The sequence below is a fragment of the Liolophura sinensis genome, chromosome 8 (assembly GCF_032854445.1).
Source record: "Liolophura sinensis isolate JHLJ2023 chromosome 8, CUHK_Ljap_v2, whole genome shotgun sequence".
Classification (NCBI taxonomy): domain Eukaryota; kingdom Metazoa; phylum Mollusca; class Polyplacophora; order Chitonida; family Chitonidae; genus Liolophura; species Liolophura sinensis.
In genome coordinates, this window is record NC_088302.1 from 43237543 (window position 1) to 43250320 (window position 12778).

A 12778-nucleotide genomic window follows, 5' to 3' on the forward strand; every position below is an offset into this window, starting at 1 on the left:
TGGGAAGTTATCAAGAATATCCTGCTTTGATGCATGTATTAAAACGGCAGGTGTTCTGAAAACACACCTTTGGGTGTCGGCGTAGAGTGGGGCAGATGTATAATACTGATGAGCTATTTACAGCCATTTATCTCTGACTCAGTAGAAAGAGTTTTCTTGGAACATTTTAACCATGTCCCAAGGAATTAACTCTTTATACAGAAATAACTTGTCACCATGAAGGGACACATGGTACAATGATCGCACTGGACCCGGCTTGTTTCCAACATACACGTAGAAATATGTGGTAGTTGTACCATGTCCTTCTTCCCAACTGAAGCAGAAAGTCTGTGTTGTGTAGATGTTTGGATCTGTGCTGTAATGGTATTACTCTGGATGGCTAGCCTTAGTGGATGGAGCAGCTTGTCAGGTATATCACATATCCAACACATTGAGATATCTGAAATGACACAAACATGCAAAAGATGAAGACATGCAGACATCGGGCTATAGGCATACGGGAGGTACAAGACATTTGTATGTACATGTAGATAGATACCTTAAACAATATCAGCACACATAAAGGATACAGGATGTTCAGGTATATCGAGAAGTACAAACACACAGGAGGTAAAGACCTTCAGCTGTTGTGAAGTGCATGTAGCAAAAAAAAAAAAAAAAAAACACATTCAGCTATCACAAGCATACAGGAGGTAAAGACATTCAGCTATCACAGGCATACAGGAGGTAAAGACATTCAGCTTTCACAAAAAGCATACAGGAGGTAAAAATGTTCAGCTATCACAAGCATAGAGGAGGCAAAGACATTCAGCTATCACTAGCATACAGGAGGTAAAGACATTCAGCTATCACAGGCATACAGGAGGTAAAGACATTCCGCTATCACAGGCATACAGGAGGTAAAGACATTCTGCTATCACAGGCATACAGGAGGTAAAAACATTCAGCTACAGCAAGTAGCACAAACATGACAATCACAGGTAAAGACATTTAGGTATGCCACTAGGACAATCACACATGGGGCAGGTAAGATACATGTAAGGAATATGATGTAGAAGAAACACACAGGAGGTAAAGATATTCAGGTTTATGAAGTAGCACACGGATACAGGAGGTAAAGACATATCAGGTAGAGCAAGCTCATTGGAGATTAAAACCTTCATGTATACGAAATATTTATTTCTTCTTTCAGTAAAATATTCCAATTTGAAGAATTTCAGCAAGATGCATGACCAGTGTTGAAATCAGACTCTACAAAGTTTAACAAAGGCTTAATCCTAGGGTAGTTTCAGTGTCTTTGAGATGCCCTATTCTTACAAAATTAATATGGGAAAGATAGAGAAAACTGGAGAAATTGGAAACGAGACAACCTGATTTCAAATTCTGGCTATATTTTTGCCAGTCAACCACAAACCAGACACCCACCAACCACACAACAAACACCCGCCACCCACCAACCAGATGGCTGCCAACCACATACCAAACACCCGCCACCCACCAACCAGACAGCTGCCAACCAAATACCAAACACCCGCCACCCACCAACCAGACAGCTGCCAACCACATACCAAACACCCGCCACCCACCAACCAGACAGCTGCCACCCACAACCCATACAAAATTACGCACACATAAGCTGGTTTTCAAACTTGATCTGAGATTACAAAATGAATTTGCACACAAAATATTATTAAAATCAATATTTAGGGCTGTTACCGCATGGAAACCAACAGCCAATGGGAATCACTGAATTCAGTAAATAAGCAGAACTGATTCACCTATCCAGCTGGGTTGCAAACTTAATCATAGGTACTGCAAGTAAACCTGCATGCATGATTTTATCCGAATTAAAAAATATTTGGAATAAGTACTGCACAGAAACCAAAGCATGACAGACACAAGCAGAGAAATGGACGAACGACAGGAAGACCCTAACTGAAAATCCCTTGTTTGCAAAAGTGATCGGATTAAGAAAGAAGTGATATAATACAGAGTTCAAATCACAGCCAGTTCACACAAGGGCCATCACCCCAAGGCCAAACCAAAGGAGAAAGAAAAGGAGAGAAAGGCACACGGCAGCATAAAAAGACAAGCCTACCCTGAATTCCTCACAGGGTTGCGCTGAGGGGAGGTGTGAGGGTAGGGGTGGGAGATGTGGGGGAGCCGAGGGACAAAAGACTAGCCACCACTTGACTGGTTAGTTTTGGGGGTTTGACCTGCAGTAGTGTCTTAGGGACGGAAACATGCCTACAAGAAACAGACGCAAAACATCAACATAATCTGGAGTTCAATGTTCTTTTAAATATCAAATTATTCTTCATAGAGAACCTACACAGTTTCTTTGAGAAAGATTTATACAGTGCGATATTAAAAGGTTAGCAGCATAGAAATTTGCCTAGTAAGCTTTTTGCAGAGCTAAAAGTCAACTGCAGGAGGCACATGTCCAATGTATGTGTTTTGACAGCTTTATTGATACACAAAAAATGTGCTCAAGAAATATTTTTGAAATTTGAACATGTTTATGAGTTAACCTCACATTTATGTGTGAACCGCATTAGCCTCATGTTTACACAAATATATGTTCACTACATTTTTATATGTTAGCTATGTGTTGATATGTGTTAATCATACCTCTATATGATAGCCAGACTTACTTCTGTATCAAGGCACTGATGTCTCTCTGTTCCTGGGAATCCATCAACGATGTGGCTTTCTGTTCACCTTCTTTGACCCCATTCCCATTACTAGATCCTGAGTCTCCAGCATGCTTAGCACTGCACCCTATGTCAGTGTTCCCTATTTTGGCACTTCCTGTTTCCCGTAATGGTTTCTCTACACTGCCTTTGCTGGCATTAGGTTGTGTTGGTAGTTTATTGTATGGCCAGCCTCGTGTCTTGATCTGTGATGTGACCCTTGAAGATGTGACACTTGACCCCTCACTCCTGTCTGGAGTTGTGACTTTTGACCCCTCACCTGTGACCCGTGGTGTGACCTTTGAACCTTCACCCTCTTTTTGATTCTCCTCTCCCTCAGTGCCATCCTTGTAGCGCTCAATCAGCGTCTGTAGACGTGGATGAACATTGCGACTTGGGGGCTTAAATACCTGATCTATCCACCAGAAACAAAACAAAACACACCTTTTAGGACTGATGACAATCTATTAATCTGATTGGTCTCACAACTACACATGTAACATTTGATTTTTGACAGCTCTAAACCAGAACTTTTTTTATAGGTAATTCAGCAGTACTTTTTTTTATGTATTTATATCATTGGTATTAAACACCAATAGTCAACGATGTATCACTGAATATGACAGTATTTGGGTTTTTGCTTGGCGGAAATGGAAGTGGCCAGAGTAAACCACTAGCCTTTGGCAAGTAGCTGATGAACTTTCCCACAACCATTGGCCTCACTGGGCAAGAACATGTGGTCCAAAGTCTGGCACACTGTAGACCACTGGCCAGTCCATGATGATGCAAAAGCAACATGATTCCCTTCACACAGATTAATGTAACGAGTTAAGAAACCAACAGAAGCAACCAACTTAGTCCTTACTTTCCTGGTGATTTCAGACAAAGAATTAGCGCAACTAACTTCTATTATACTTCACTTCTACCCTTTCTCATCAAGCTGATTAATACCACAGTGTAACTATCCTTGTGGGACATTGTTTACCTGTAATTTGCTGCGGGGTGTCCACAATGGTCTCAATGGGGCTGGACTTCACCTGTCGTTTACTCACACCTGGCCGTTCCGCTGACTTGTCCACCTTGGTTGGAACACCTGTTGACTTGGCCAGAAGGGGCATGGGCTGAGACAGAACCGGAGTTGGAGAGGACATTGTTTGTGGGACTGGTTTCCTGTCAGATTTGGCACTGCTGAGTCTGGATTGGTCCTGATCTGTTCAATCGTGAAGATGAGAATAGATGATACCAGTTAGAGTTGTGAACCTGAGCCTGAGTTAGTCAGTCCTGGAGATCTACATATCACTACACGCTGACATAGTGTGTGACACAGAGAAATCAAGAAAAAATGAGCACATTCAGAGAATTTACATCCCAGTTTTGAGAGTTAGTTTTTAAACTTCATCAGAGTGCTCACAAAATGTATCTGCACACAAAACTTTACCAAAATCAGACTATACTTGAGGCAGTTATAACACAGAAACCTAACTGTGTCAGACAGATGGACTGACCAAAATCAATATCCCTTTTCCCAAAGAGTGAAGTAAGAACAGATGTTTATGAACATTTCTTTCTCTCATCACATACATATATTGTAGTATTGTTATATTGTTACTGCAGACTGGATAAATTGTTTCAGCCTGGATAAACTGTTTCAGCCTGGATAAATTGTTACAGTCTGGATAAATTGTTACCGCCACGTCTGATTAAATTACATCAAAAGCTGACTACATGTGCTATGTTCAGCAAGTATCTGTGTTTTTCTCCCATATATGGCATGTATGTAAGAATATATTGGCTGGCTCCTTTCCAAGTGTTTCAATCTTGATCCCACGGCTATATCTGGTATGCATTTTCTGAGTGACATACATGTAATAAAACAAGATAATGTTACCATGCAGGCCAAAGTATCGCTTGCCATTTACAACCATGTGAGAATGTAAATGTATAACCAGAACAAGAGGGAAAATGTCTGACAAATGCTGTAACTGTTCGCTGTGGAATGCCTTTCAAGAACACGAATCATTATGGCATTATGTCCACACAGCATTCATGTAAGATGAAAACATACTGGTAGTTATCTTGCTGACATGGATGCACTTAAGTATGGTATGGTGAGTGATCCTATACCCCATTAACTCACCTGCCCGTAACTTTTTATTTAGGCACATCCAGATATTGGAAATGACCAAGCAAATCAAGCTTTAGAAACAGGACCCACCTGAGTCAACCTTCTGTGCTTTAGGAGCATCAGTTCTCTCCCGATCACTGGCATGGTTGGCCTGATGTTCTCTGTCAAACACACAATCAGATTATCCATGATGTACAAATCGCACAACAATTCCAACTGGACAGAATCAGTCTGTAGATCCTGCACTAAACTGCACTTTGAAAGATTTGAAAACATATAAAGAAAGTCTCGCAGTCAAGGCACAAGTATTTATTTATTCATCTCATTGATGTTTAACACATTATTTAAGAGTTTTTCACCTGACATACATGTATATATGACAGGGGTTAGTTTTGTGAGGGATAGAGACCTCTATGCCTGGTGCAAACCACCAGTCTTTGGCAAGTAGCTGTCAAACTTTACCACAAGTGACAAACAGACAAACAGTGTATGCAATATTAGTGTGATCTCCAACAAGCTCTGTATAAATCCACTATTAAAACTGACCAGCGCTGTTAACTGCTTATTGTCAGCAAGGCCATAAGAGGCCATAAGTGGACAGGTGGATCTTAAGGATTCCCTGGGGTTGAAATGAATGAATGACTATGGCTTAACGCCACATCGGCAATACTTCAGCCATATAGTGGCGATCCCTGGGGTTGAAGACCTCCATACAAATGGAAGACAAACATCTTAATCACAACCCGACCCTCACACCATTCATGGATATTAATATAACCAATAGATCAGAATGAACTCATGTGTGTATATCTCATAAATGTTTACACCCATAAGATATATATATGAATCTTTGATAGCTTTGCTGGTATTTAATCACTATTTCAATATTATTCCAATGTCTTTCTTTGTAACAGACTGAATATGAACATATTCCTCACAGGTACATGTTCTAACCAGGTAGCATTCCCTTTCCATCACAGAAATGTTTGTCACCACTGTTCCATGAACAATAGTATGCTTTGCTATAAACAGAAAGTGAAAGGTTTCCTCACCTGGACTTCTGTAGCTGTCTCCTCAAATCTGTTACCTGGCAGTTTAACTGATCAATGTGCTCCTCTTTCTCGTTCAGAACCTCAGTCAGCCTCTCTAACTCCTCATGTAACTGACACAGCTCTCCATCAGTGTCATCCACAGGAGGCTGAAATGTTTAAAATGTAAATGCTTCTCATAAAAGCGAGAGAATAAACGTGTAATGTAATCAAGCCTTTAGGAGGCAGTAACTTACTGAAAAATAATACTAAAGGCTGTCAAAGCCACCAAAAATTTGAAATCTGTAAAGCCTTTGTGTAGTGTATTTTTTCATCGTGTCAGATATAATTGACAGTTCCTGCTATAATATAGACTGTACACACCTACACTTTGGCAAACCATACTAACCTATAATATTTACAGGTACAAGTATTTATTTATTTATTTGTTTGGTTTGTTTTCTTATGCCGTACTCAAGAATATTTCCCTTAAATGACAGCAGTCGGCATTATGGTAGGAGGGTTAGGGCAGAGCTTGGGGGGGAAACCCACGACCATCCGCAGGTTGCTGACAGCCCTTCCTCCCGTACGGCTGGAGAGGAAGTCAGCATGAGCTGGACTTGACCTCAAAGCGATTGAGTTGGTGAGAGACTCCTGGGTCACTGCTCCGCGTGGGCTAATCACCTTGGCCACTGAGGCCCCCATGTACAAATATGTCAGCTGTGACTTATTTAATACTCTTACTGAAATACATGTACATTCTGCATTCTTTGCAAAATGCTTTTAAAATATGTGTGTAAAGTACAGTGTGTATATTACACTGACAAGAAGTCAAGAAGACATGTACATGTGCGTTCCTTATTTTGTGGAACTATTGAAACAAACCATTAGGTGTAAAAAAGAAAACCAAAACATGCCACAGTATCAAGGATACAAATGGACAGACTAACTGACAGACAAACTGAGAGACAAACTCACAGACAAATGAACAAAGGAGTTATTGTATATAAATGCGCTTTCCCTCTCAGAGCAAATTTATAAACAATGACCCTACCTTTTTTTTGTCTTGCATTAGTTCCTGTAAAATTTGAAAAGAATAATCTTAAGAGTTTATTTGAACAAATTAACATATCAACGAGCAAAGGCTAGAAATCATTGTCATCAATTTCAAATGTTCACAACTATACATCTGATCCTTCAGCTGGGCCTTGATTCAAAACCGCATACATCTAGTGATGTGTTCAGCAAACTGAATGATCTTCAAATTGCACATATTACCTATTTTTTTTAGGGTGCTATCGCAGCATAATGACCGAGGAGCCTCTTACCAATGCGGTTGCTGGGAGTTCAAATCCAGCTCATGCTGGCTTCCTTTCTGGCCGTATGTGGGGAGGTCTGTCAACGACTTGCGGATGGTCAGAAGTTTCCCCCCTGGCTCTGCCCAGTTTCCACTCACCATAATGCTGGCCGCCGTCATATAAGTGAAATATTCTTGAGTACAGTGTAAAACACCAATCAAATAAATAAAATGAATTATATTACTTATTATACATCACGCTGTCTCTTCTCCCTACCTGTTTCAAACTGCGGACTAAAGCCTCAAGACTTTCTCGCTTCTTTTTCGACTCACTCAGCCTCTTCTCCAGATCTGCAATCTCCTCAGAGGGTGAGTGTCTGCTTGAAAAGGACAAATAAAAGCATGTATCGCAATTCAGACAAACTGACATTTTTTTAATAATCTGCATGTAAAAAAAACACAAAACTACGAAACACAATACTTTATGTATTTTTCACAGGATTACAGTTATCTTAAATTGTTTTTGATTATTATTGTTAAGAAGACATATTTAATCCCTCTACACATACATGTACATACAAGCAGCAAGTTGTAGATTCTTTTTGTTTTTAAAAATACTGACCCATTCTGGCTGGATTCCAGCTGCTGTTCCAATCTCCGGACTTGCTCCCTGAACTCGCTGGCAGTTTCTTCAGCTCTCTTCTTACTGCTCTCAGAGAGCATCACCTGACCCTGTAAATACGCCATTCTCTTCTCTAATGCTGCTTCTCTCCTTCCCTAAGAGAAGAAACAAAGATAAAAAAAATAAATAAATAATTGCCAAGACCAACATTTTCAATAAAATCTAATTTTCATTGACACAAGAACAAATGAAATGTATTTCTGGCAAAATTTAAACAAATCTTCTTTAGCTAAAATCAGTATGAAAATGATCAAAACAGGAAATACAAAGAAACAATAATAAAAGGATACCATTTCATTCCCAAGCCCAGCTCATGTTGGATTCCTCTCTGGGCATAAGTGGGAAGGTCTAGCATCAAGCTGACAATGGTCGTGGGTTTCTCCCACCATAATGCTGGCCACTGTTGTATGAGTGAAATATTCTTGAGTACAGTGTAAAAATTCCAAATCAAATAAATAAATAAATTCATTCCCAGTGGTCACCTGATCGAGCTGAATTTACCACTCTTGCAATAAATGAGTAATCCATCAACAGTCTGCCCACAAAACATCATCCTGATAGCAAACGTAGAAATGAATGATGGCACAAAACATCATCCTGATAGCAAACTTAGAAATGAATGATCGCACAAAACATCACCCTGATAGCAAACGTTGGAATGAATGATGGCACAAAACATCACCCTGATAGCAAACGTAGAAATGAATGATGGCACAAAACATCACCCTGATAGCAAACGTTGGAATGAATGATGGCACAAAACATCACCCTGATAGCAAACGTAGAAATGAATGATGGCACAAAACATCACCCTGATAGCAAACGTCGGAATGAATGATGGCTTGAATTACTTTAGATGGGAAATTGATTTACTTCTTTGATTGCTACTGTATAGCAAAATCAAGAATTGTTTTGTTTATTTGATGACTCTGTACTGAGGGAGAAGGATAGTTGTGTACCCTATTTCATCAACCATTTCAACCACTGGCCACTACGACCAACAATACGACCACCACTAAAACCTACATTACGACCAACACTACGACCACCACTAAACCCCATACTGCGACCACAACTATGACCACCACCACAGCCAACACTACGACCACCACTATGACCAACACCACTATGACCAACACTACGACCACCACCACTACGACCAACACTACGACCACCACTAAACCCCATACTGCGACCAACCACTACGACCACCACTATGACCAACACACTATGACCACCACCACTACGACCAACACTACGACCACCACTACGACCAACACTACCACCAACACCACTACGACCAACACCACGACCACCGCTACCACCAACACTACCACCAACACCACTACAACCAACACTACCATGACCAACACTATGACCACCAATACGACCAACACTATGACCACCACTACGACGAACACTACGACCAACACCACTACGACCACCACTATAACCACCACTACGACCACCACTATAACCACCACTACGACCACCACTACGATCACCACTAAGACCAACACTACGACCAACACTATGACCACAACATTCTAAGACATTCTTAGAGAACTACAGAGTGCACAAAAATCATCTGTACAGTTTTATGAAGCTTGCAGCTTTAGTGACACAAACAAAGCATTTCTGGGGTCATTTTCATCATAATTGTTTGTATAAATTTCACTGAAAAAAAAGTGCCTTAGAGGTTGAAAAGGTTGAAGATTTACAGGATTCCCACTGACAATTAATGACTGAAGATAATGCAATGAATAACAGCAAAGAAAACACTATTAATGTGAAGAATAAATGTTAGCCAGATAAAAGACCATTAAACACTGTCCACAAAAATAATTGCATTTATTTCTTTTTATATCAAACCCAGTAAAATTGTGGCTGCTATGGAGTAGCTTTCTGACCATACCAGGACCAGTGCTGTCACATCAGCTTTTTGCACCTTAACCACAGACTGCTACATTTCATCATTCTAAATGCATATACTTATTTATTTATTTACTTGATTGTTGTTTTACGCCGTACTCAAGAATATTTCACTTATACGACGGCGGCCAGCATTATGGTGGGACAAAACCGGGCAGAGCCCGGGGGAAACCCACGACCATCCGCAGGTTGCTGGCAGACCTTCCCACGTACGGCTGGAGAGGAAGCCAGCATGGGCTTGGCTTGAACTCACAGCGACCACATTGGTGAGAGACTTCTGGGTCATTGCGCTGCGCTAGCACGCTAACCGACTGAGCCACGGAGGCCCCACATATACTTACAGTATAGATCTTTAAATGCATTCGCCAAATGGACCTTGAAACAAACTGTTTCAAGATTAAGGTATAAATGTGACATGACCTACACCCTACAGATCACCATAGAACCTGATGTTTTAACACATTATACTGAGCTGGAAAAATTCTAAAAAAAAAACAAAACACAATGAACTATTCTCTTGGGCAGTGTTTAATGGTCTTTCATCTGATATACCAGTATACTTAATGTTAGTGATCGCCTTTGAATTCGTCACCCATACACCTGACTGCTTTATATAGCATGATTGGAGGAGTCTTGGAAACAGTGCAAAACAATCAAAAAAATTACTGAATACAGTAAATTTATAAGATAACATTCTCATGTGCACTGTTGTCAACTAACCTCCATCTGTCTTGCTGTCGTTCTTGTTGTGACCATAACTGATGACAAATCTCTGATGACGATCTGTCAGCTCCTTGTGTTGTTGTTGTAACATGCTGAATTCATTCTCCACCACACTCTTGTCTCTCTGTAGTCTGCAACCAGAGGTAGAGCTGTTAGTTGTAGAGTATGTTGCTAACAAATACATTAAAAAAAATATTGATTTCAACATTATTTTGGTCATATTACAAGTGTCTTTCTGTATCAGGTGGGTCTTCATGCTAATATAGCTATTGTGCTGCCTCATTAGAATGAAATGACACCAAACATGACACCCCACCCCAATAAGGTATGTTGACCAAAACTTGTTCTACCCACTATGCTGAAGAAGAAGAATAAAGATTTCAAAATCCTAGTTATAAAGCTTTGGCTGTTCAGCTTGGACCTATAGATTGTGTACATGCTGGCACACTAACCTACACCATACAGTATAACCTAACCTGGACTCAAACAGGGAATTTGTAGATTCCCCTACAATCACTGCTTGTGGTGACTTGGTGACCATAAGCGTTCATTGACCACATATCTTCTGTCAATATATTGTGTATACCTGTACGTCACATGGGGAAAAGTGTTCAGTAATTTGTTAAACGTCAGAGGTTTAATCCAGGTACTCCATTTCCTCCACTCACATAAACTGGCCGCCATCATAAATAAATCTGCCATATACAACATGTATGTCAGCTGTGACTTACACGTACTCTTAATGAAATACATCTACATCCTTCATTCTATGGTAAAACATACGACATATTACTTTCATAACAGCAGTAACCACTCCACCTTTCATGCTCCTCCCCCCCACCCCCTTTACCCACTACAATCTTATTATACATATACCTCTAAAATTTGTAGTGTCCCATTCTGACAATCCACCCGTACATACAAATGCTGTCTTACCTGTCAAACTTCTCTCTGGGTACAGATTCTGCGCTCACATTGGCTCGCAATCGCAAAGCACAATTTTCCTGGTTAAAACAAAGCAGTACTTGAGGCATATAAACACCTGTAAAGCACATTTAGCATACTCCAGAAAATCATTACTATTGACATACTGTGTATCTGAAAAGTACCCCTCAGTTTTCAAAGCCTGGAGCATCTTGTTCAGAATCTCTGTCTTTGTTAGCTGATTGAGCACAAGTCCACAGGTAGACACAGGTGTTGTCAGGCTACTGTGTATGACAGCACGTATGGATTTCATATGCCTGCGTCAATGTTTTAATGTAGGAAAAATCCAGAAGTAATGCAGAGAGCATAATTCAATATCAATGTGCAATGGGCGCCCTGTCAAACATGTGGCATCATTAATGTGTACGTCAATATATGACATATTTAACATGTTTTAGTATACATGTATGTACTTTCTGCAGAGATCTGATTGGACAAAAAGATGGGACCTCTGCATAATGGCAAGGATAATGTGCTTACCTGTTCCAGTTTCTCCATGTTTTTGGTCAGCACCTGGTTGACATGTTGTAAATGGTCTACCTGTTCAGTCAGAGTCTTAAGCTGATCATTACCCTGTCTGCTGTCTGAGCTGTAGAACACAGAGCTGGTGCTATTCTGCAAACACGTGTTTATCTGTTTGTTGCACGTTTATTAAATGCCACAGTAAAACAATTTAAAGTCATATACTTGCAGTAAGTTTTAGTTGGAGAAAACCAGTGCCCAGAGTGAACCACCAAACCTTCGGCAAGTCACTGAAGAACTTTCCAATGTGTGAAATACACGAAAGAAGACAATTGTTTTTCAAGAAACATGATTAAGCAAACAGCCCCAAGAGCGTCACAGGTAGACTATTTATCATCATCAAGGCACCATTTGAATGGGGGAATTCTACAAATTACCGGCCCAAACCTTTTGCTTCAGTCAAATTGGTCAAGAATTCACTCACAGGCACTAACAAAAAAAAAAAAGACAACAGTTTTCTATTGGTTGTAAATCAGAAACATTTAAAATGGATTTTTAAAAAAAAAAAAAGTCTGGATCAGTGAGAAATTAAATATTTTTGTACAAGCTCTGTGAGGGCAAGTCTTACCACCAATGAATCGTCTCTCTGTCTCATCAGGTTATCGCGCAATTTCTCTAGCTCTACGATTCTGTCCCTAGAAACAAGAACAAATTTACTACAAATTCATATCCTTGAAATCAACAATTTCATGCAATATATGTATTGTTGAGGTTTCATGAGCTTATCTTGCAACTTTTCTTGTTTCATTCGATCCCTTGAAACAAGAACATATTTTATTATCACTAATTCAT

The 12778-nt window shown here is 40.0% G+C and overlaps 2 protein-coding genes and 1 long non-coding RNA gene across 3 annotated transcripts in view; all 3 read right to left on the reverse strand.

Moving 5' to 3' along the window:
* Positions 1 to 2108: 2108 nt before the first annotated feature.
* On the reverse strand, positions 2109 to 3811 carry LOC135473564 (uncharacterized). Its single transcript, XM_064753419.1, has 3 exons — positions 3679 to 3811; positions 2655 to 3108; positions 2109 to 2247 (listed from the first exon to the last, which is right to left on the reverse strand). The coding sequence occupies exons 1-3, from the start codon at positions 3809 to 3811 to the stop codon at positions 2109 to 2111; spliced, it is 726 nt and encodes a 241-aa protein (XP_064609489.1).
* A 19-nt stretch (positions 3812 to 3830) lies between these two features.
* Positions 3831 to 6012, reverse strand: LOC135474030 (uncharacterized). Its single transcript, XR_010444613.1, has 3 exons — positions 5871 to 6012; positions 4909 to 4979; positions 3831 to 3903 (listed from the first exon to the last, which is right to left on the reverse strand). It is a non-coding gene; the product is annotated as an uncharacterized LOC135474030 (long non-coding RNA).
* A 2773-nt stretch (positions 6013 to 8785) lies between these two features.
* The window catches only part of LOC135473565 (uncharacterized), a 31261-nt gene continuing 27268 nt past the window's right edge, over positions 8786 to 12778 (reverse strand). Inside the window, exons 18-22 of the mRNA XM_064753420.1 lie at positions 12555 to 12621; positions 11945 to 12079; positions 11417 to 11484; positions 10478 to 10611; positions 8786 to 9372 (exon numbers count right to left, since the gene is read on the reverse strand). Of these exons, the coding sequence (XP_064609490.1) occupies positions 8786 to 9372; positions 10478 to 10611; positions 11417 to 11484; positions 11945 to 12079; positions 12555 to 12621 (991 nt within the window). The remainder of the gene's footprint in view (positions 9373 to 10477; positions 10612 to 11416; positions 11485 to 11944; positions 12080 to 12554; positions 12622 to 12778) is intronic.